General features: G+C 40.9%; 1 protein-coding gene across 12 annotated transcripts in view; it reads left to right on the top strand.

Moving 5' to 3' along the window:
- SGMS1 (sphingomyelin synthase 1) overlaps positions 1–22968 on the top strand; it is a 293295-nt gene that overhangs the window by 266146 nt on the left and 4181 nt on the right. For all 12 annotated transcript variants that reach the window (XM_033415853.2, XM_033415849.2, XM_033415842.2 and 9 more), the window contains one exon: positions 5725–5842. In XM_033415853.2, coding sequence (XP_033271744.1) covers positions 5725–5842 — 118 coding nt within the window. The remainder of the gene's footprint in view (positions 1–5724; positions 5843–22968) is intronic.

Below are 22968 nucleotides of genomic sequence, written 5' to 3'. Positions count from 1 at the left end.
GGCCCCAGGCTAGTACTTAAACTCTTTACATCTTACTTCTTCCTTCTGTAAAATAGTATATGCTAAACAGGAATGTGGTTAACGTAGTTAATACCAAAGATGCAGAACTCTCTTTGAGTTGGATTTTTTTAAGGCAAAGAGGCACCGTGCGTGTACACACACATTTCCGGGCCGGGTACATGGGTCCCTCTCGTTCTCCTGATTCATGAACTGCCATCCTCCTGTGTGCACACCCTGGAAGTACTAGGCGAGTCTGGATCTCCCGGGAGAGCATATGTTTTTACTTTTCTGTTTACTCTACAGCATTTATTCCTTCCTTTTTGTTTTACAACCCTTTCCTTGGGATTTTCCTTCTTAAAGTACCGAATTAAGCCCTGGGTTTTCATGATTCGCCATCTGGAGCAGTTGAGACTCCTGTGATGGGTAGAAAGCCCAGACAGGGCAATGAGGAGACGGGGGAGGCAAGGGAGGAAGATGGTAGGACTCACAGTCCTTACTTGGATGAATGCCGCCATCTTGGCAGGTGTCATCACTTAAAATATAAGTGCAGAAATGATGCAAGGTGAAGGACTGGTGAGCATCAGCAGAGGTTCATTCTGGCAGATAAATTAAAGAGTTTAAAGGACAAACATTTATGGGAAGGAGCAGGAAAGCACTGTCAGAGGGAGTAAAAAGTGAAGCTGTTAAGCATAGAACCGCAGGTGTTGCCCATATTACCGGTACCGTCATGAGTCTCACTGGGACTAAAACATAAGTAAGGAGCAGCTTTCTTTAAGAGCTTTTCCTCTAACAGAAGGAATGAGGGCCTCTGTTGGTAATGGTGATGCCAATCTTACTATTAAAAATACCGTAAAATACAAAACAAGTTCTGAAGTGATTTGGAGGATGAAGTAGCTCTGCCCAGTTGGGAACGTGTAGGAGGCTTCATGCAGAGGTGGTATTTGAGGTAGGTGGATAGAGTAACAGGAGAGGCCAGGGAAAGAGATTTGCTGGCAAAAGCAAGAAACTAGGGTTTTAGGGAACGGATGAGTGGGGCTCGTTTTGCCCAGGGCAGAGGAATTCAGGTCTGCAAGGTAAAACAGTTAAGGTAGCTTGGGGTCATGTTGAGCAGTTGTCGTAATCCAGGGAATCCACGGACTAGTAGCAAGGAACTAAAGGGAGGAAAACAGATTTAAGAAACTCTTTGGAGGTAGCTTCAGCAGAATGTGGGAGTGGGAGTGGGAGGCCGTGAAGAAAGTAAAATGGAGGCTGGCACCAGGCACCTTCTTTAGAGCAGGTGGCCTCTCAGAGACCTGAGTGACAGGCATGTTCCAGGGGTCCAGGCAGAGGGAATGGCTGGCACAGAGATCCTACCTAAGGCAGGAGGGACTTGGGGTGATGTGTTCAGTTGCACGAAGGGCATCGGACTGGAGTTGAGGAATGGCGGGGAGAGCAGTGGGAGGTGAGCTTAGAGAGAGGCAGGCCAGATCATCCAGGGCCTCACGGGCTTGGCAAAGGTTTTGGATTTTATTCAAAATATATCTGGCAACTACTGGAGGGTTTTAAAGGACATACTCTGTGTAACTGTTTCAAACAAAGGATGATTCTGGCTGCTCTTTGTAGAAAGGATTTTAGGGAGGCACAAGTGGAATTAGGGACACTAGGTCAAAGGTCATAGTGGAAGTTCAGGCGAGATAGAATGTTGAGAAACGGATGACATTTCAGAATGACCAAACACTGAGGGGGACATCAAGCATATCTAACTGGGCACGGACTGTGCAAACGATAATGAAGAATGGACAGTTTCCTTCTGGATACCTAGAAGGATTTTTTTCAGTACTTTAGTAACTAACATGGTTATCATTAAATAACTGTCAGAAGTGCTTATTTTGTAGAGGTCTGGGTCAATACAAAATATGACATAAAACACTAAGTGAAAAACCTGAGTTAAGTGGATTTTGATATGTAGCTTAAATGTGATCGGATGTTGGCTCATCGATTGGTACGCAACAGTGTAGTCTCAAAATGAAATTGGGCTTTCTTACACAATTTGAAGCCATTTCCTGAATCTTTTTGTCTTGTGTAATGTATTTATATTTCACCTTAGACTCTCTGAAACTGCTATTTCCCCATCTGTAAAATAAGGATCATAGCCTTGCATTGCAGGTTATTTTAAGAATTAAATGACACAGAGCTTGGCGTAGAGGAGGAATTTGGCAAAGCCCTAGTTACTGTTAATAACAGTCTGGGGAAATTCCTCAGTAGCATTTCTCTGAATCATTAAGAAAGATACCGTTTTGCTGGCGAGGAAGCCAATTTCCAAAGAAGTTAATTGAGATGATTCAAATCATCACGCGAGCCTTTGCTAAAGGTAGAGCCAGCATCTGTGTGAAGATAAGCTGGAGACGCCTTGTCCCTGTGGCATATACTGGAGGGACCTGAACTGCGCACTGGCCTCCGTGATTGCTCCAGAGATGTGGGCCTCCCTGATCCTGGTCCAGATACATGTGCTGTCCCCCGTGTTTATCGCCTCCTACTTTGGGATTGTTGCTTAGTTCCACTGCTATGTCTCAGGACCTGTTTGTTTCAAGAGCTGGCAGAGCAGGTCTGAACACTGAAAGAATTGTGCGTCTTCTGGCTACAGCTCAGAAAGAGACAACTTGCGGGAAACAAAAGAACTTCCCAGTATTTTAATTTTACTTTCCAGTATATTCATTTCTTTCATCGTTTTTTCTTTAGAATTTTAGACCATTGTATCAAATGCCAGAAACAAAGCAGTACTGCTGTTTTAAGCCTGTATTTGGTAGTAATTAATCAGGTTCTGTGTACTTTTTCCTCCTTAAGTAGGGATAGTAAAATGTTTAATAAAGTTATCCTGGACCTAACATAACATACCATTCTAACAAGTCTTAATGATTATCTATAAAATATTAACACTTTTATTCATATTTCCTTATCGAATTTAACAATAATGAAGAATGGACAGTTTCCTTCCTCTTGCATTATATTGCAGACCTTTTACATGGGACTTAGAAAAAAATATAAGCCACTAAGCCACTACCTTTCTTTTTTTTTAATTTAACAATGTTTTTCTTTTCTGTCAGAGCCAGTAGTAATGAGCCTATTACTCAAATACTTGAGAGAAGAATAATCATGACCAAGTACAAGCATCTGTGACGTGATAGTCATTGCAGAGTGCAAGCAGATAGGAAACAGGCTTCTTTCCAACGTGAAAGGAGAGATATATCCCATGTGAGAAGAACAGCATTGTGGTTTTGAGAATTATAATGTGTATATTGTCCTTGGCATTTGCTTAATCTCTGGAAATACCTCATTAATGTTTCCTCTGTGGCTTTTTCGTTGTCTTGTTACATTTTTAACTACTTTAAACCTTTTTTCTTTAAAGCACATCTTGAACTTTTAAACTTAAGTAAGAAAGAATTCTAATGTGTGAAATTGTTTGATTAAGGAAGAATACCTTAACAGGATACAAGTTTTTGAAACACTTTTATATCCTGCTTTTTAAAGTTTATGGTAGGAGATTCTTGTTTAAAATTATACATTGAAGATATTCTAAGCTTGCTTTCAAAAAGATTAATACCAAAGATCAGAAGATTCTTATTAATAGTCACTTCCAGCTTGTCACCATGTGAATATTGATGGAGTCACATTGATAAAATCATTTGACTTTTTCACTTCAAGTCAAAGAGTAAATGTGACTGAATCTTTAATGTTTGATACTTTTAAAGTATTTTTTGTTAAAGAATTTGCCTTTTCTCATCCATTATCATTTTTTCATATACCTCATTCTCAGGTAATCCTATGTCTTTTCACTGCTTCTCAAATGTGACTCAAGTTTGAGATATGGAAATAGTTACTGGTGTTTGTGTGTGCGTGTGTGTATCTTATGTGCACCATGAAACCATCAGGCAAAGGGATTTAAGATAGTAATCTTTCCCAAAATGGAGTGATAGGAGTCATTTTATTTGTTTCTCTTCATCTAAAGAGATTAACATATCTAAATAGACTGTACAGTTTTCTGTTGTAGATGTTTTTCGTATAGTTCAAGTAAAATGGCAAGTAATTTCTGTTTGTTTGAACAGGATGGTGAGAGAGGGCATTTTCTTTTTGAGAAAAATGATCATCGTGTCTTACAATGTAAAATTCACGCGGGTATTTCAAGTTATTTTGGTAAGACATTTACAGTCTAGTAATATTCTCTAGTATTGTCCCTCTTTATATTGTTTAATTATACTGTGCTTTTCATCAAGTGAAATTAGAGGCACATACCTTTATAAAAGACAGCTTTATGCTGAATAAATTCTTGCCCTTGGAGGTGGCAAGCACAGCTTTAATAAGAGAAAATGAGACATTCTCTGTGGTAAGCAGTTTTGACCCAGTTTCTAAAATCTGGGTAAAGAGGCACAACACCCAGGCTCTACCCGTACAACCTAAGGACCTTACATGAACTGTGTAGTTATGAATGAAATACTAATACAGTTATGTGGGTTATTTTTAAATTAATTTCTAATCACACAGGCGACATATCACTTCATTCCTCTTGTTAAAAAATACAAACGATACAAATTCTCCTCCAGTAGGAATGTCCATCCTGCATAAAAATAGAGGCACATTGTACAATTATAGAGTGAATGTTCAGTATCCTCAGAGGAAAGCCTGTTCACTGTTTCTAAAAAATGTGTGTTTATTTATGTCAGGTTGCCCTGGGCCAAGGAAAAATTTGAACCCCTCAAGGTTGAAGAGGAGGAGACCCACAGGACTGTGATTCTGGCCTGTGGTAGAACAAGATAGGACAGGTAGAATTAGAAGGGAAGGAACATTCTTGTTCAAGGATACACTTAAGTTTGTACAACTTAATCTAGTTAAAGCCAAACCTATGTGGAAATTGCTATCAGGAGAAGTTATCAAACTCAATATACATGTTCACATATACATATCAAATAATTTCATTAGAACCACCAATAAACTTGAAATGGAAAAGATGTGTGATTCTAATTCTTGCTTATTTTGTGATTCATCCACAAAATGTATACATTTGTTGACTGCCACTGTGCATGGATGGCAGGGATTTTCCGTACATTATTTCTAATGTTCTTATTTCTGGTTTACAGATTAGGAAACTGAGACTCAGAGATGTCAATAGTCTATCCCAAGGCCACATAGTTAGCAGAGAGAGGTTGGATGCTATCACAGAGACAGGCTCTTTTCTTGGCATCATGCTACCTTGGAGATCTGCTAAGATAATCGGTTTCTGGGATGTACAAGTACAGTGGTTTAATGTCTTTGGCTCATTAAATGTCAGAAAAGTTTTGAATTCTCATTTTAATGTCATTGTAATTTTTTGAACATCTTTTTTATGACAGAAAAGACACTCTCTAAATGTTTAACCACAGGTACTGAGTCAGCTCTGACCCATCAGAATAGGCCCTACTTGTACATCAGTTGAATGTCAACTCACGTTTAAGGCCTCAGGAAGCCCAATTAATAGCAATATAGAGTGTTTTAAACTCCTCTGGCCTTAAAGTTAATATTTAAAAAGAAAAAACAGAATCATTCTCAAAATCCTCACCTTAATTTGCTCTTAGCTCTAGTTATAAAATTCTGATTTCAATCTCTCAGGTAGTTTTGGGGTTTGTTTGTATTGTTGGGTCATTGAAAACTTGAAGTAAATGAACCTGCGAAATTTCATGACTGAGTGTCTGCCCTGTTTTTCCCTTTTTCTAGGTCTATTATTAGCAGAAGATTTTTCTGCATAGTTGGCACGCTGTACCTGTATCGGTGTATTACAATGTATGTAACTACACTCCCAGTACCCGGTATGCATTTCAACTGCTCTCCGAAGGTAAACCATTCCTTGCTGTAATTTCCCTTTTTGTTTGTTTCTCATCTTGCCCAGGGGTCCTTTGATGTAGGCCAAAGGTAAAAATTTCTTTAGAATAGAATCAAGTCCCTTTGCCTTCATCTGGGAACGTTACTAAGCAATACAGCTAGGTGGCCCCACCCTTCTTAAAATTCCCAAACCCCAGTGCTTCGCAGCTGGGGAAATATGTGGTCTAGTTAGTGTGATGGAAGCAGTTAAGCTTTGTGTGTGGGCATAGCTCTTTGGTTTCCTGCCATACTTTTAAAATATCATTCGCTCCCTTGATACAGATCCAGAAGCTTTTATATGCGTTTTCCCTCTCTTAGATGGAAGGTTCTGTTTCAAATGATATTTTTTCCTTCTTTCTATTAATCCCTACAGTGGGAATCCGTAACAGCAGAGCTAGAGACACTATTCCTGTCCCTTTGCACCCTCCACCCACCCAAACAAGATCTCTCCTCCCTGGCGGGACATTTTGCTGTATTGATCTTCTCTAGTAGCGTAGAAGCTTTTCTTTAAAATAAACTTTATTCCTCTTCTATTGTCTCTACCTTTCCATCAGATTCACGTAATACTCCTTACCCCAACTTTTGCCTTGGAATAATTTCAACTGGGGAGATCATCGGAATTTTATGAAATAATTAACAGGAGATTTAGTTTTAAAAATGTCTAACTACATTAAAGCTTTTTAATGTAATAAGAAGTAGAAGAAGCTCATTTCCTCGATTTGGGTGGGAGAAAAAATGGAATGCTGTGTGTTTGGAATCATTTCTTCACATCGCACTTGTGCTAGTGAAACATCCTTTCAATTTCATCCATTTGTACTTTTGTTACTTCCAGAAGAGACATTCTCTCTGATAGAACCTTGGAAGAGGGCTGAAGAATCCAGTCCCTTGGAAGAGGGATTTTTTTTTTTTTTTTTCCGTACGCGGGCCTCTCACTGTTGTGGCCTCTCCCGTTGCAGAGCATAGGCTCCAGACGCACAGGCTCAGCGGCCATGGCTCACGGGCCCAGCCGCTCCGCGGCATGTGGGATCCTCCCGGACTGGGGCACGAACCCATGTCCCCTGCATCGGCAGGCGGACTCCCAACCACTGCGCCATCAGGGAAGCCCCGGAAGAGGGATTTTTAAAGTGGTGTCTTTATCATTTGAAATTCTGGATCTCTTTAGGTTGCTTGCTTACTGTGGTCCCCTTCCTTCCTAGACTTACATACGTGCTCAGAGAGGTAGCTAGTTTGTTACTGCCCTCTTTCCGTTTTTGCTACAGTCTGTTTCCGTAACTGGAGAAGCCGTCATAAGGAATGAATGATCCCAAGGTTCTACTCATCTCCATCAGCAATCCTGCCTCTCTGCATCTCCTTGCTCTTTCTTCAGCCCTTCCAAGGAAAGCCAGCCTCACATCTTCTTTATCCTCTATGAAAGCTCTCAGGCACTTGCCTACAGCTCCTGACTTAGACGAAATACCTTGTTGTCACTGAGGACCCAGTGATGTAGACTCCTGCTGGGAGGCTGGCTTGATAAGCAAGTGTGTTCTCAGTAGTAGTTCGGTTCTTAAAAAAGTCTGTGCCTGGGAAGTTTCTCCACCAAGGAACATGTCATACCAGTTTAGGTAGATGTGGGATCTGGTCCAGCCCATGTTGAAGATGGACCCAGCATCAAGGGGTCATGCTGTGTGTGTGGCCTTTCTCCCTGATCTGGTTCCAGCCTTGTTTCTTCTTAGGACCTCTGCAGCTCCACCCAGTTGCCGGCACCCCCACACTTGGTTAGTATTGGCACTTACAGAGTCAGCTTGAGTCGTCAGCACATCCAGTCAAGATCCCATAGCTAACTATAGCGTGTGGGTTTTCTTGGTAAAGACAGAGGTAATGGCAGGGACAGCATGCAAAACCAGACCCAAGTGTGTCACTCATTTATCATGCTGCCAGAAACCCCGACTAGGGCCATCCTTCTGTGACAGTCTTCTGGAAATTAGAATCTTTAAAGTATACAGGAGGGGGTAAAATGTTAGCAAAAATTATTAGTAAAAACTCACTAAATCTAATTCTTTTGTAGAACAGAGTTCTTGGAAGAATGGGTTCAAAAAAACAGTTTTTTGTTCTGAAATTTTTCAGCTGTATTCCAGAGAGAAACCAGTATAAGGAACCACCATGTGCCAGCACCCAGACTCAGTAGTTACCAAGATTTACTACATTTGCTTCATCTTATCTTCTGTTTTTCTTTTGAAGTATCTTAAAGCAAACCCCAGACAATGTTATTTCATTGCTACATACTTAATATGCATCTAAAAATTTTGGACATTTTATCTCATAACTTTAACGCTGTTGGTACATTCGGCACAATTAACAGTAATTCTTTGGTATTGGCAATTACCAACTCGTGGAATATCTTGATTGTCTTAAAAAATGCCTTTTTAAAAAAAAAAAGTTGGTTTGTATAAATTAGGAACCACAGTCTTTATATTACATTTAGTTGTTCTGTCTGTTAAGTCTCTACATTCTAGAGCAGTTCCTTCTCTCCTCCCCACCCCCCGTTTATTTTTTTTTTGGCGTGCGGGATTGAACCTGTGCCCCCTGCAGTGGGAGCTTGAAGTCTGAACCGTTGGACCGCCAGGGAAGTCCCCCCACCCCCTTTTTGTAAACCCCATCAGTAACTTACAGAGATCAGAGCAGTTGTCCTGTAGAATATCCCACATTCTGGACTTACCTGTTTGCTTCTTTCTAGTGTCAATTAACTTCTTCCTCTCTCCTCCATATTTCCTCTAAATAGAAAGTTGGCTCTGGAGACTTGATTCAGTTGTTCTAATTTCTTTGGCAAGAACACTTCACAAGTAAAACAGAATGATTTCTGAAGCTAGACAGAAGACTTGGAAAAGGTCTTGAAGGCTCAGTGCTGCCTCTTGGAGATCAAACTTAAGAAACTGAGAGGTCAGACAAGGGTCAGAACACTGCACTGGGGAACAGTGTCAGAAGGGAGCGAGAGATAGTGCTCGAGAGAGATCCGAGAGACCACCTCTGCCTACCTTAGAGCCCTACCCAGGGCTTGGTTAGTCAAAACGGAAAGGACCCTTACTGAAAGTCACACCAGTCCAGTGTCTCAATATCCTCGCCACCAAATCTTGATCAAACTCTCTCTGAACCATTGTACTGAGAGGGGACTCATTACCCTGTAAAAATACAAACCTACCCAGTAGTGGAAAGAACACTGAGGTCAGAGTGAGGATGATGTCGTCCAGCACTTGCTAGCTGTGCAGCAGTTGCATTTAACTTCTCAGAGCCGCAGTCCCTTTGTTGGCAAGACAGGGCTTATGGCACTTTTCATACCATCTTAAGGAGTTGCGAGAGTGAAAGAAGGCAGTAAATACACAGGGCTCTGTAGATGTAAGATGCTGTACAGAAATAAGAAAGCTTGGTGTGGCCATCACGCCTTAACGCCTAGACTCTTATTCATCCAGAGAAAATGTATTTAACGTGCATTAAGCACCTGCTGTGTCTGAGGTACTGGAGTGCAAGGGGGTGAGCAAAGTAGAAGCCCCTGCCTTTGTGGAAAGTGCTTTAAGACCACCTCATCCGAACTTTCATCTTATATAATGTGGAAAATGCTGTGATATAAGGACCTTAAGCTAAGCTGCTGGCCGTAGGGATAAGAGAAGTGGAGACAGATTTGAGCAATATTTAAGTGGCTGAATCAGTACAGCTTAGCAATACATTTGATATAGGGAATAAGGAGAGAAAGGAAGGATTTCAAAGGCAACTGGCTTTTACCACTGGCATAATTATAAGGTAAGGAGGAAAACGGAGTTAATGACTTCAGATTAAACAAATAGAGTCTGAGGTACTTGTGAGATATCTAAGTGGTGGTGTCCAGGCTAACTAGCAGTCTACACCTGAAATTGAGGGAAAAATCAGCGCTAGAAATTAAATATGTGGTTCATCATATTCTTGGTGGTGTTAAAGCTGTTGGTATGGATGAAAAGGCCAGAGACAGGACATTAACGTACGATGCTTCCAGAATTGGTTATCCCCTGACTTGAGACACCATCTAAGGCCTGTTGGTTGGTGGGTATTCTTATGGTTATCAGTCATCATTAAACTCCAAGGGAAGGGAGTTGAGCTTTAGAATACGACTTTGTTTAACATGGGCACGTGAACTTAAACTTGGTTCTGCCAACATGCAAAGCCCCATAATTAGTACACTTAATTCTTCCCTTAATACCAGTATTCAAAACGCATGGCTTCTAAGAAAAATGTTTCAACAGGTATGCAGTAGTAATTAAGAAAATTGTTCCTAGTGTTCATTCACTTGATGGCAGTGTACTCTTTACTTCACAAAATGTCATGGCTTAGAGAAGTAATCATCATGTGAAATGATGAGGTGAGAAGAGAAGGGGGCCTGTCATCAGATGTTCCTGCAACAGAGATGAGCTGCTGGGGCGTGAGAAGGGAAGGAAGCTTTCAGTTCCTGGAACAGAAGCTTCTGGGAAGCACTAGTCCTGTATCCCAGTGGGTGTGCGTGGTGGGCTTACGAGGCTGCCAAGTTAGTGCAACCTTGATTACCCCTTGTTAATCTCAACACAGCTTTTCTCCAAGGAGCATGTGTCCCAACCAGAAAACACCTTCTTGTCATCTTGTTCTAACTTTTTAGGATTCGGTTTTTTAAAATAAAAAAGGCAGAAACATTTGAGAATTCTTCTATGTCCTAAGCTTTATGTAAGAAATTTTTGTTGTTGTTGTTTTAGCAAACTCCACAAGAAAAAAAAAGAAAGAAAAAAAAACCTGCCCCAGATAACACAGATACACTAATGTTATTGGAAGAGAAGGAATAACTTATGCTGTTTTCAACTCTCATTTTAATAATCACTTGAGTTAATCTAATGCCTAAGCATTAAAGTGAGATTCATGTTGGTTCTGGTTTTTGGTCTCCATGGTGACCTTAGATTTGAAAACCTTCAAAACGAGAGAGTTACATTACATCCTGGGTACTTAGCTGGCTAACGCATTAATCTGACATGGTGTTTTCAGTGGAATGATTTTCTTGAACTTCAAAAACGTGTCTTTTTATTTTTCCATCCAGCATACTTGAACATAGCCCACTGTCGGACAAGGCTGAGATTAATTGGACATCTGAGATTAATTGTTCAGTGGAACAATAAAATACAAATATAATAACGGAAAGACTTCCCGTGTTCTTTCCTGCCACTGTCAGTTTTTTTGCATTGCACGCATTAGAAAGATCAAAGCACCTCCTTCAATTCGATGCTAAGCTGTGATGTAGTAATCCTCAGTCTCAAGGGTCTCTTTACTGGCATGTGTTCAGTCTTACAAGTCACAAGACTCACTGCTTTTTAGGATTTTATAACCTTTTAAAGTTCTTTCCTACTTTCTTAGGTAACAGCTTGAGTGCTCAAAAGCTGCCCTCCTCGCTGACAAATGTTGATGTTCTGATTAGCTCCTGCTAACCTTATCAGCATTTCAGAATATGGCTTGTGTTCTGTTACCAAAATAGCTTCATGTCATCCTGTTGAATCGTGTGGAATTTAAATTGTCAGTGCTTGATTTTACCTAATTTTCTGCTTGCCTCCCAGTTTTTTATCATTTTGTTCATTCTCATTTTTTAAAAAATTTCTTGCTTTATAATTTCCGGTAACCTCCCCCATCCCAAGTCTCTTCTTCACTTTCCCATTTTTCTCTCCACTGTTCTCTTCCCTTTTCAGGAATGAGAAAAAAAGAAAAAGAAAAAAGAAAAATGTACTGAGTCACTTCTTTCTGTCTTAAAAAAAGGTTATTTTTTCCCCATCTTAAAGAAACTCTACATTCATTATAGATACATTGCAAAAATGTAAAAAGGAAAATTTTTACACTCATGGTTCTATCTACTGTTCATGTTTCAGTATATTTATTAGTTCTTTATGTGTATTTTTCTTACATAGTTCTGATCATGCTTTTTGTGCAGTTGTTCCTGTGTCTTTATAGTTAACATTTGTTATATGCATTTTTACATGATTTTATAAACTTTCTAAATGGTTTTCTTATTTATGGGAAGTCTCCAGGGAGACGGGGATTGTGAGGCAGGGAGATTATAGATGTGACTTCTTTTCACAAACAAGTGGATTGCTTACTTCTGAACAAACATTTCTAGAGGACCTGTCTTGCGTGGGGTGAATTTTGAGGATACACAAACACGTAAGACAAATGGGCATCCAGAAGCTGTGACAGACATGTAACACATAAGATTATTCTCTGACTACAGCCTTCACTGTAATAGGCGTGAGGTGCTCAGTTGCCATGGAAGCAGAGAAGAAGGTGGCAAACTTTGCTGGGAGTGTTGGCTGCACTGAGGAGGTGCCGTCCGAGCCAAGTCTGAAAAGGATGAGTAGGTGTTTGCCAAGTGGAGTTAAAGGGAGAGAACAGAAAGGGTGTGAAAGGAAGTCTGAAGGCGCAGGTAAAGTTAGAGACGCCTGGTCATGTGGTCCTGTGGGCTGAGTGGCAGAGAGAAAGCCAGAGAGGCACGTTGTGGGCAGGTTTTAAGGGATCTGGTCACCCTTCTAAGGAGTCTGGCCACAGGAAGCCAGGAAAGGTTGGAGCAGTGAATAGGATGTGATCACATTTGTCTCTTAGAAAGCCATCTCTCCAGTGATACAGAAAGTAAGCTGTTTGGGAGAGAGGAGGGGAGGTAGACTTCGAGCGGTGCTAAATTACGTCTACCTGTTTCGTGCCAGGTATGATTCTCAATGTTTTTTCATTGAAGTCTCACAGTCATGAGTGGGAGGAAGTTGCAGTTGGTCCAGAGATGCTTGACTTGCCTGTTGTCTCGCAGGTACTAAGTGGCAGAGACAAGAAGTTCGGCCGCATCTCTGTTCTTGGTACTTCACACGAGGGAGGCAGATGAGGCTGCTTTTGTGCGGTGTTTCAAATTTAGAGATGAGGAATGCCTAGACCAGGGCAAACACTGGGAAGGTGACAGAGGTTTCCTACATGGCAGCAGCCATCTAGTGTGAAGAGGTCACCAGGGTGAAAAAGCATTCACTGAAGAAATCCAAAGAGCCTCGGAGGTGACGCTATATGACTCTACACAAAGCGTGATCCACTGTGTCAGAGTACAGGCAGATGGACAGCAGGACTTTTGTCCTGAGGAAGGTTCCAGAGCTTCCCAGACACTGCAGGCCGGTGGGTTCCATTCAGAAGCCATACTGTCCTGCTTGAGAGGCTCCCACTGGCCACGTGTGAGACAATTGGAGCACCACAATGAAATATGACAGTAATTAATTATAATACGTTAATAAGAAACATTTTAAAAATTAGTGCTGGTGGAGAAAAAATTAACTGCTAGATATAAAAGAAACATTAGAAATAGAAAATCACCATTTTGCAACCACTGTAGTAATAATTCAAGCAAGAATCATCAACAGATGCTAAAGCCACTGGGTGAAAGGTGGGGCACCATAATATTTATATAGTTTCAAAAAGTCACAAACTGCTTGTTAATAATAAAGGGGCAAAGGTGTGTATTCGGAGGAGAAATCTGGCAGACACTCTGGCAGCCAAGTGATCAAACCAGCAGCAGAACAAATGATATCGGATGCTTTTTGATCTGATGCACTGGGTAGGACACATCATTTCTGTATATTCCTGCCAATAATATTTAACCTGAGTTTAAACATAAGGAAACAGATAAAAGCCAAATGGAGGGACATGCTCTTGATATAAAAAAAACTAGACTGGACTCTTTAAAATAAAATGTCAGTGTCATTTTAAAAAAAAAAAGGACTGAGAAACTAGTAGACTAAGAAAAATTAAGAGTATGACAAGTACCCTCAATACATCTCCTCTGATTGAATCCTAGATTCCGGGGGGAAAGCTATACAGGACATTGTTGAGACTATGGGGGAGTCTGAATAAGGATGTCTATTAACCATGATAGTATTCTATCATTGTTAAATTTCGTGAGTGTGATTATAGAAGAAAATGTCCTTGTTTGTACACTTAAGGGTAAAGTGTCATAATGTATTCAACTTAAATCTCAAATGGCCCAGGGAAAAAAAGTGGGAGAAGAAGGAGAAGCAAATGTGGCAAAATATTGATAATTGATGAGTCTAAGGATGTTCATTATTCTCTTCTTTAGATTTACACATTTTCAAAGCAAAAATTTGAGGGAATTTTTTTTCAATTTTCACCTCATGACCAGGTAGGCTACAGAATCTCTCAGATATAATTTTTGTTAAAGGGAAATCTTGCCTGACTGAAATACTGGATTTCTTTAATGTGACAAATAAGTATCTGGGTAAGTGGAAATCCATAGCTGATCTTTATTTAAGATTTTATGAAGGCTTTGATAAGTCTCCTTACTAAAGGCCATGAAAACATTTTTACGTTTTTACTGGGGGAAAGGGAGGCTGGTAGGGGATGAGTGCTTTATTACTGATGATTATTTAGAGACCCCTCCCCATGAAAAAAAAAAGCCTGCCTGGTATAGGAACTCTTGGATACATTGGATAATGGAGCAGTGTGGAGAGCCAAATCCCTCAGAGCTCAGTGGAGGGAAAAATGTTTTTAAGGTTGTGTATCTGAGTTCTAAGAGGATGTGTATAGGGAAATCTCCCTACTTCAGATCATTTGAGATGGATATAATATTTGCGGATGAAACTAAATCTTCCAGGAATGAAATGATAACCATCTGAGGAAGAATTCATAAAAGTGATCACAGATGAACATCCGTGAGGGCTGTGTATTTAAGGAGAATTTCACTTCTAGGCTGCTAAGCATTGAGTTCTCACTTAAGGAACTCCTCACCCAAAACATGGGCCTAACTTGATCATTGTAATGTGGTATAGCGCTTTATAATTTTTGAGTAATCACTTTTATAAACATTACCTCCCTTTGGCAGTGAGGGTTGAGGATGAGGTGGTGGTATTCTCGCCATTTTACAGATGAGAGAACTGAAGCTAGAATGGGTAAAATGGTTTGTCCAGAGCCACCTGGATGGTTAACCCAAAACGGGGGCTTGCGGCTGGATTTATCCTCATTGTTGTTCTTATGACATAAGCTTAGAAGTCTTTGGAGCATCCCTCCTACGCAGCACAACATAAAGCAAGGAAAGTTAAGATCAAACTGAAAACACCTTGCTCAAGAAGGTGGAAAATGTGTAATTTGTTTGTGAAAGATTCCCATGGAAATAACTTTTTTAGAGATGGGGAAATTTGATTTAATGGAAAAAACACTTACGAAAAATAGATCTTTAGTGAATAATGAATAAAATTTTTAAACCATTCAACTATATTTAAATGATTTATGTAAAATGGATTCAATTTCATTAGCATGACAAAAACAACAAAAAAAGTGAACCTGGAGACATTGTCCAGCCTTTGTTATTTGGAGAAGTGTTTGTACCAATAGGTGCTCTTTCCAGGGAACCAAAAGGCAAGATCCTTTAGTGAGAGGTAAGACATTTGGATCTGATCCCAACTGAGTCACTGTGAAATAGAAAAATAGCGCCTCTATTTGCTTATCTGTAAAATGGATATAATTACATATACGCTAACCACCTGATAGGCTTGTGAGGCTGCAATGAGCTAATTGACAGGAAAACTCTGTTAAAAAGTTGGAATCTCTGTACAAACAAAATGTAATATTTTATTATGTACAAACGACCCTACATTCCTTTTTCTTGTTTTTTTTACTCCTCAATCGACAGTCACAAAAAGGTATGAGAAATTATAAGGGACAGGTTTTTTTTTTAATTGGCATATAATTGCTTTACAGTGTTGTGTTGGTTTCTGCTGTACAACGAAGTGAATCAGCTATATGTATACATGTATCCGCTCCCTCTTGGACCTCCCTCCCCACCTCCAATCCCACCCCTCTAGGTCATCACAGAGCACTGAACTGAGCTCCCAGTGCTATACAGCAGGTTCCCACTAGCTAGCTATTTTACACATGGTAGTGTATTTATGTCAAACCTGATCTCCCAATTCCTCCCACCCTCCCCTTGCCCCACTGTGTCCACACGTCCATCCTCTACCTCTGAGTCTCTATTCCTGCCCTGGAAATAGGTTCATCTGTACTATTTTTCTAGATTCCACACATATGCTTTAATATACGATATTTGTTTTTCTCTTTCTGACTTACTTCGCTTTGTATGACAGACTCTAGCTCCATCCATATCTCTACAAATGACCCAATTTCGTTCCTTTTTATGGCTGAGTAATATTCCATTGTAGATATGTATCACATCTTCATGGTATATATGTATCACAGAAGGTCGGAAAAATTATAAGGGGCAGTTTTGAACCTCTCACTGCTGCTGTGAAATCTAAAACATTCATCAAACTTAGCAACACACCATCTTCCCCTCAGTCTTCAAGGTCATGCTCAAGGACATTCCATGCCTCAAATTAGTTCTTAAGTGTCCATCACTGGTTAGGAGGGCCGTGTGCCTGTTGAAATTCAGGAAGTGGCATAGTTTTGCTGCTTTTGTTTGGGAGTTGAAGTTGAGGCGGGGACTGCAGCACATAGCGTGTGTTTCCCAGTTGCAGGCTGCGCAGGACATGGATTGATGGGGATTCCATTGATCCTGCTGTTCCCTGATGCTTGATTCCCTTAGCGGATCTGACCTGTGGTCTGGGTGTTGAAGAACAGCTTTCTTTACATGCCATGGATGGTAGTGCATTTTCTGTTTTGGAGGAAGACTTTTCTTCTGGAACAAGACAAGAAGTTATTTGCCCTGGTGGTAGTAGCTAGATTCATTGAATGCATGAATCAGGACAGGTCCACTGAGAGACATCTGACTGTTCCTGGTGGTTGGTATGGGGCATGATGGCATGACGTTACCTTTGTAAGGAACCTAGGCTGCTCAGAGCAAGGTTGCTTCATGTGTATCCGGTTCTTGGTTTATGCAGGCTTGGGGAGGCTCTGGCAGTGTACAGGTAGCGTGCAGTTTGCAGATAATACATACGCGGAGTCAGAGGACTTGGGACCCATTCCAGCTCCCAAACTGAACAGCCGGGGGACCCAGGACAGAGTTAAGACCTGCCTCGCTGATTTTTCAGGGCTGCTGTAAGATGAAGCATTGGTTAAGACTCAAGGATTATATTAAATAGCATTTCTGCTCTTTAGCACTCACTTTCAGCCCTTCCTCCAAGTTATACCAAAGCCATTGATTCGTGCAGCATTATTTTATGAGTTTGGATTCTAGGTTCTCCCTCTCCTGCCAGAAGGGGATGAAGCACAGTCAATGTCCCCACTTTTCAGATGCACTTAAGAGAAAAGGCAAGTGCATGAGGCCATCTGCAAACTGAATGGTGGTGAACAGCCTATCATCAGAGCACTGTGTATTCAGCATTGAAAACATACTGGGGGGGGGGGCTTCCCTGGTGGCGCAGTGGTTGAGAGTCCGCCTGCCGATGCAGGGGACACGGGTTCGTGCCCCGCTCCGGGAAGATCCCACATGCTGTGGAGCGGCTGGGCTTGCGAGCCATGGCCGCTGAGCCTGCGTGTCCGGAGCCTGTGCTCTGCAACGGGAGAGGCCACAACAGTGAGAGGCCCGTGTACCGCAAAAAAACAAACAAAAAAAAACATACTGGGGGAACCTGGTTTTTAGTAACCAAAGGCTCACTGGTTTGAACCCTTCTGGAGTGGTCTGTCTCTTTCAGAAGCCTCTCCGTCTGTCTTCTGCTCTCCATTTCTTTCTATGTCTCATATTGCTTAAGTGATTTAGCCAGTTAATTTCTTGGCCGTTCATTAGAACTTGAAGAAAATTGCTCTGTTTTTACTGAAAAGTGATTTTTCTCTGACCCTAGGAGATCATAATTCACATAATGATGCAGATGCAAGACCTTGTCACATCTTTGTAGTGCCCACTGAGAAAGTGTTTGTGTGAATGTCCCCCAAATATCTCTGCTTTCAAAGATGAGCACTCAGAAGTCTACTGATGGGGAGGTTAGAGCTCCAGGTACACACTCCATCCTCTTTCCCACTGAATGCAACCCAACACACAGGCCACAGTGTCTGGAGCAGCCCTTTGAGGACTCTGGAAAATGGTAGCAGGCAGAGTGCAGAAGGAAACTAAAATGAGAAGGAAGGAAGATGGAGCTGGGAGCTTCCTGTTTCTGCTTCTTCCTCTTCCTCCCTCCCTCCTCCCCCTCCTCCCTTTTCCTCCTCTTCTTCTGTTTTCTTCCCGTGTCTCCTGCCTGTACTCAGAAGTAACCTAAATCTCAGAACTGCAGAACTCCACAGGAATCCCCTCCTTTCTAGCCCAACAAGCAGGGAACTCCTACCGGTTTCCATGCAAACCATGCTAACATGCAGTGTGTACATCCTAGATTTTTCCTGTGCATGTTTTTTTAAACAGTTATAATTATACCAAACATTTTGTTTCATTTTTTTCCTCTTGGTAGAAGAAAATATGATATAACTTGCTACGAAGTCATTGTATGCTTATTTTTAAATAATGTATTAAACAATTATGGCCTAGTTCAGTGCATTCGAATCACTATAGTGTGCATTAGAATCACCTCAGATTCTGGCTCAGTAGGTCCTGAGGGGGTACAGGCACACGTTATTTTATTGAGCATTGCTTTATTACACTTTATAGTTATCGCAGTTTTTAGAAACTGAAAGTTTGTGGCGATTCTGGGTGGAACAAGTCTGTCACCACCATTTTTCCAGCATCATTTGCTCACTTCATGTGTGCGTCACATTTTGGTAATTCTTGCAGTTTTTCAGACTTTGTATTTGTTATGTGATCTGTGACCAGTGATCTTTGATGTTACTACCGCCACTTGCTGAAGGCTCAGATGATGGTTAGCATTTTTAGCAATAAAGTATTTTTTTAATTAAGGCACGTACATTGGTTTTTTAGACATAATGCTATTATATGCTTAATAGACTACAATATCCATAACTTTTTATGCACTGGGAAACCAAAAAATTCGTGAAACTTGCTTAATTGGAATATTCGCTCTATTGCTGTGGTCTGGAAGCGAACCTGAAATATCTCCGAGGTATGCCTGTAATGACAGGCAACCCCTGGTGTTGCCATTGCTCCCCTGGCCCAGGTTCTGAATGGCAAGGGAACAGTTATTTAACAATTCCCATTTGGGTTGTTTCTAGTTTGTTGCTTTTATAAATAATATTGTGCGTAAAGGTTTTCTTCATGTGCGGGCTCACTTCTTGGAGGTGGGTGCCTAGAAACAACTAAGCACTGAGTCACACACAGGTCGTGGCTGTTTGGATTGTGGTCAATATTGATGATTATTTTTGCAGAGGATTTTGCCAGTTGTAATAAATATATTACTCCCCAGGTTGGTGATGAGGAAATTGAGGCTTAGAGTGGTTCGGCTGCCCAGGGTCACACAGCTAATTGGTAGGAGAGCCATGCTTTTAACCCAGCCTGTCTGTTTCAGAGGCCACTGCCTCTTCCTGCACTGCTGGCTGCTGCATTTACCACGTTCCTTCCCTCCTCTTTAAGGAGCCTGTTTGAGAGGATCAGTGACGTTGTCCCTGCCCCACCATTGGCTATCTTTTTTTAGCTTTGCTAACTTGATATGGGAAAGAATGAGCTCCTGTTAACGTTCATTTTTATTTCTATTTGCTTGACAGAGCCAGTGCCTCCAGCTGGTCACATCCTTTGTCCTTTGATAAATTTTGTTTCCTAAATGGTCTTATTTACTTGATTTATGTGTACTGTGTACACGGTAAAGATGTTAAGTTGTTTCTGCTCCAGTTGTGTTGTCATTTGCCTTAGAGTTTGTTTACTTTCTTAGAGTGTAATTTAAAAATTTTATGTAGCTGTAACCATCCATCTTCTTTTCCTGTTCCCCACTGAGCTTTTAAAGAGCCTTTCCCCTTGCAGAGGTTTGACAATCATGGAAAGATATTTTTAAAAGAAAGCATAGATGTGTTAAGGGCACTTGTAAGAAATGGAGCATTAATTTTGGGCTGTTTTTCCTCAATGCCGTGTTTACCTCATAATCTCTCCCTCTTTTCCTACCCCTACAGCTTCTCCACAAATATTTTCCTACCAAAATGAGAGGGCAAATTGAGGGGGAATGGTGCTCAAGAATATGATGTATAGTTTTCAAAACACAGAGGGAGTTTCGAAAGGACAATTTGAAATAATGTAAACTGAAGAACTACCTAAGCTTTTTTGCCATAATTTTCTTCCATTTATTACCCGTTGTTATGACAGAACCAGACCAAACTTTCAATTTAAAACTTTCAAAAAATTTTTATCGTGTTTATACATGCGTGCAATTTAAGAAACAAAATGATCCTACAGGACTTATTATGAAAACCATGGTACGCAACCCTTACCCTAATCACACTCAGCCTGCTTTCCTACTCTCTTTAGCTCTTTCAACTGAGTCTCGTGGTGTTTACCTTCATTTCTTTAACTCTTTTTACAGAATTTTTGTGTGTGTATGTGTTTATCCTCAGGTCTCTAAGTGCCATGGCAATATTGTTTCTTTATAATTTCCAATACAGGCTGTTGCTGACTTCCTGCTGGGGAAGGCCAGGATTTAGAGGCTTTGTATTCCCCACACAATCCTCCCCCGCAGCTTGTATGTGTTCTGTGCCTTTTCCTTCCCTTCTTCCCCTCCCCCACCATCCCAGTACAGTAGTTTAGGCTTCTTATCCCATCTTCCCAGTGTCATTTTCTGTCCTTGATTTAACTCAGTATTCAGAGCTTACATTCTTACAGTTTTGTAGATGCTATTCATAGCCAAGTCATATAGTTTCCTATAATTACTTTTCAACACAATATTTCATTTCCTGTAGAGTCCGTAATTGCCTTGCTTTTTTGCTCTGTTAGTTTTCTGTGTACTTACTCGTTCCCATGTTGTGACTCAGTGCAGCCGCGGAATTAGGTGTTCTGTTAGCCTCATCTCCAGAGCTCTGACTCACCCATGTAGGGGGCTCCGTCTCTTAGGCCTACAGCACAGTTCTCAGTATTCCCTTCGCTGGCATCCTAGCAAATCCCATTTCTTCTTTTTTCTGTTTTCTCCTTTGCCTTGTAGAGTACATCTTCTGTAATTTCCCGCAAAAATAAATATTGTGAAATCTTGTATATATGAAATGACTTTAGTTTATCCTTGGTCTATTTTTTAAGATTAGGCTCAGTTAATAATATGGCTGCGTATAGAATTCTAAATTGGAAATCATTTTCCCTCAGAATTTGGAGGCATTTTTCTGAAGCCTTTTCTTTTCCAGTATTGCTTTTGAAGAAGCCTGATTCTTGATCTTTTGTGTGAAGCTTGTTTTTGATCTCTGGATGCTTGAAGGTCCCTTGTTAGCCCCAAGTTTCTGAAGTTCCATAATGCTGAGTCTTGCTATGTAGATCTGTTTGCTTCTGTTGAGCTGGACTTTCAGTGATCCCTTTCAATTTGGAAATCCATATCTGCTATGTGGTATGTTCAACCTGACGTCCTTAACTAGAAATCTTGATCAGTTTTTTTAAAGGGAAATTATAATGAAACATGTTTCCCAGAGCCCAGAATATTATCAGTTAAATGTTGAAAAGGGGTCATGGTGATTAAATTGGCTAACCAAAATTTAAAAGAATGCTGACAAACATAAAATATAGACAGTCACACATTTTATTTGCCAGAGCAAACAAAAGTTTCGGTGAATGACTTGTTCATGCCATTTACCACTCTAGTATCCAGCCCAGACTTGTATCAGAGACAAGTAGATTTATTTATAAACTTTTTCACTCTTATTAAAAGGAAAAACATGCAGTTCTACCCACATAATTTCAGAAGATTGAAGGTACATCCTACTCAGTCCCTTGCTTCAATTTGGTCCCCCAAAATCACATACCAAAAAAAAAATTCATATATTTGACTTTCTAACCTCCAGCTGCTTTAGCTAATAAGTTAGTAGAACATTTGTCCTCTAGGCCAAGCGTGTGAAATAGATCTTGAAATTTTTCCCAGAGATTTTCCCCCAGATGGCAGTTATGGTAGTAAATCAATCAGTCAGTCTTTAACAGTGTAGTGAAAAAAAACTTTAGTAACTAAATATCTGCTGACATGTGCTCTAAAAAGTGCCAACATGTAAGGGGAGCTCTGAAGCTGCATGCTTCATCTCTAGGACCACACTCTTCCAAGGGCTGTCTGAACAGCAGTGTTGAGTGGGCACACTTCATGGCGGGGGGCGGGGTAGTGATTTTACATGTCTTAATATAAACTCATAAAGGAAAAACACTCCTGTGCATCTCCTGTACTCTGAAAACCCCACTGAATACTTCTGTGACTAGATATATGGGTTTCCCCACACACGCACACACACACAAGCAAATCTCTAACCCTCTTTAACTCCATTCTGGCACTGTCTACCTGGAAATAGCATCGGATCCCACAGGGTAAGGGCTCAATCTCACACTGACTGTCAGCCCCCAACCACTTCAGACTCTGATCACAGGTTCAGATTGTCACCTATACTTCTTACCGACCAGCTTTAAATTGGAAGTTCCTATGACCCCCCTCCTTGGGTTCAGTTAATTTGCTGGAGCTCACAGAACTCAGGAAAACATTTTACTTACTAGATTAGCAGTTTATTATAAAAGGATATAACGTAGGACCAGCCACATGGAAGAGATGTGTAGGGCAAGGTATGTGGGAAGGGGCGTGCATCACTCTCCCCACATCTCCTCACGTCCACCAACCTGGAAGCTCTCCAAACCCCTGTCCTTTTGGATTTCTGTGGAGGCTTCATTATAGAGGCATGATTGATTAAATCATTGGCCATTGGTAATTCACTCAACCCCCAGCCCTTCTCCCCTCCTTGGAAGTGGCGGGAAGTGGGAAAGAGGTTCCAACCCTCTAGTCACCTGGTTGGATCTCCTGGCAACCACCCCCATCCTTAGGAGCTTTCCAGAAGTCACCTTGAACTCATGAACATGAACCTAGGTGTGGTTGAAAGGGGCTTTTATGAATAACCAAAGACACCTCTATCTCTTCTCGGGAAATTCCAAAGGTTGTAGAAGCTCTGTGCCAGGAATAGGGATGAAGGCCAAATATATATTTCTCATTATAAATCACAATATTACAAAGCTTAATTCTGAATATAAATTATAGTCGTAGCAGACTTTTATGTGGGCTAATAGTCTGATTT

The sequence above is a fragment of the Orcinus orca genome, chromosome 14 (genome assembly GCF_937001465.1).
Source record: "Orcinus orca chromosome 14, mOrcOrc1.1, whole genome shotgun sequence".
Taxonomy (NCBI): domain Eukaryota; kingdom Metazoa; phylum Chordata; class Mammalia; order Artiodactyla; family Delphinidae; genus Orcinus; species Orcinus orca.
Note: the sequence above shows the minus strand (reverse complement) of the source record. Positions and strands in the feature narration are given on the sequence as shown.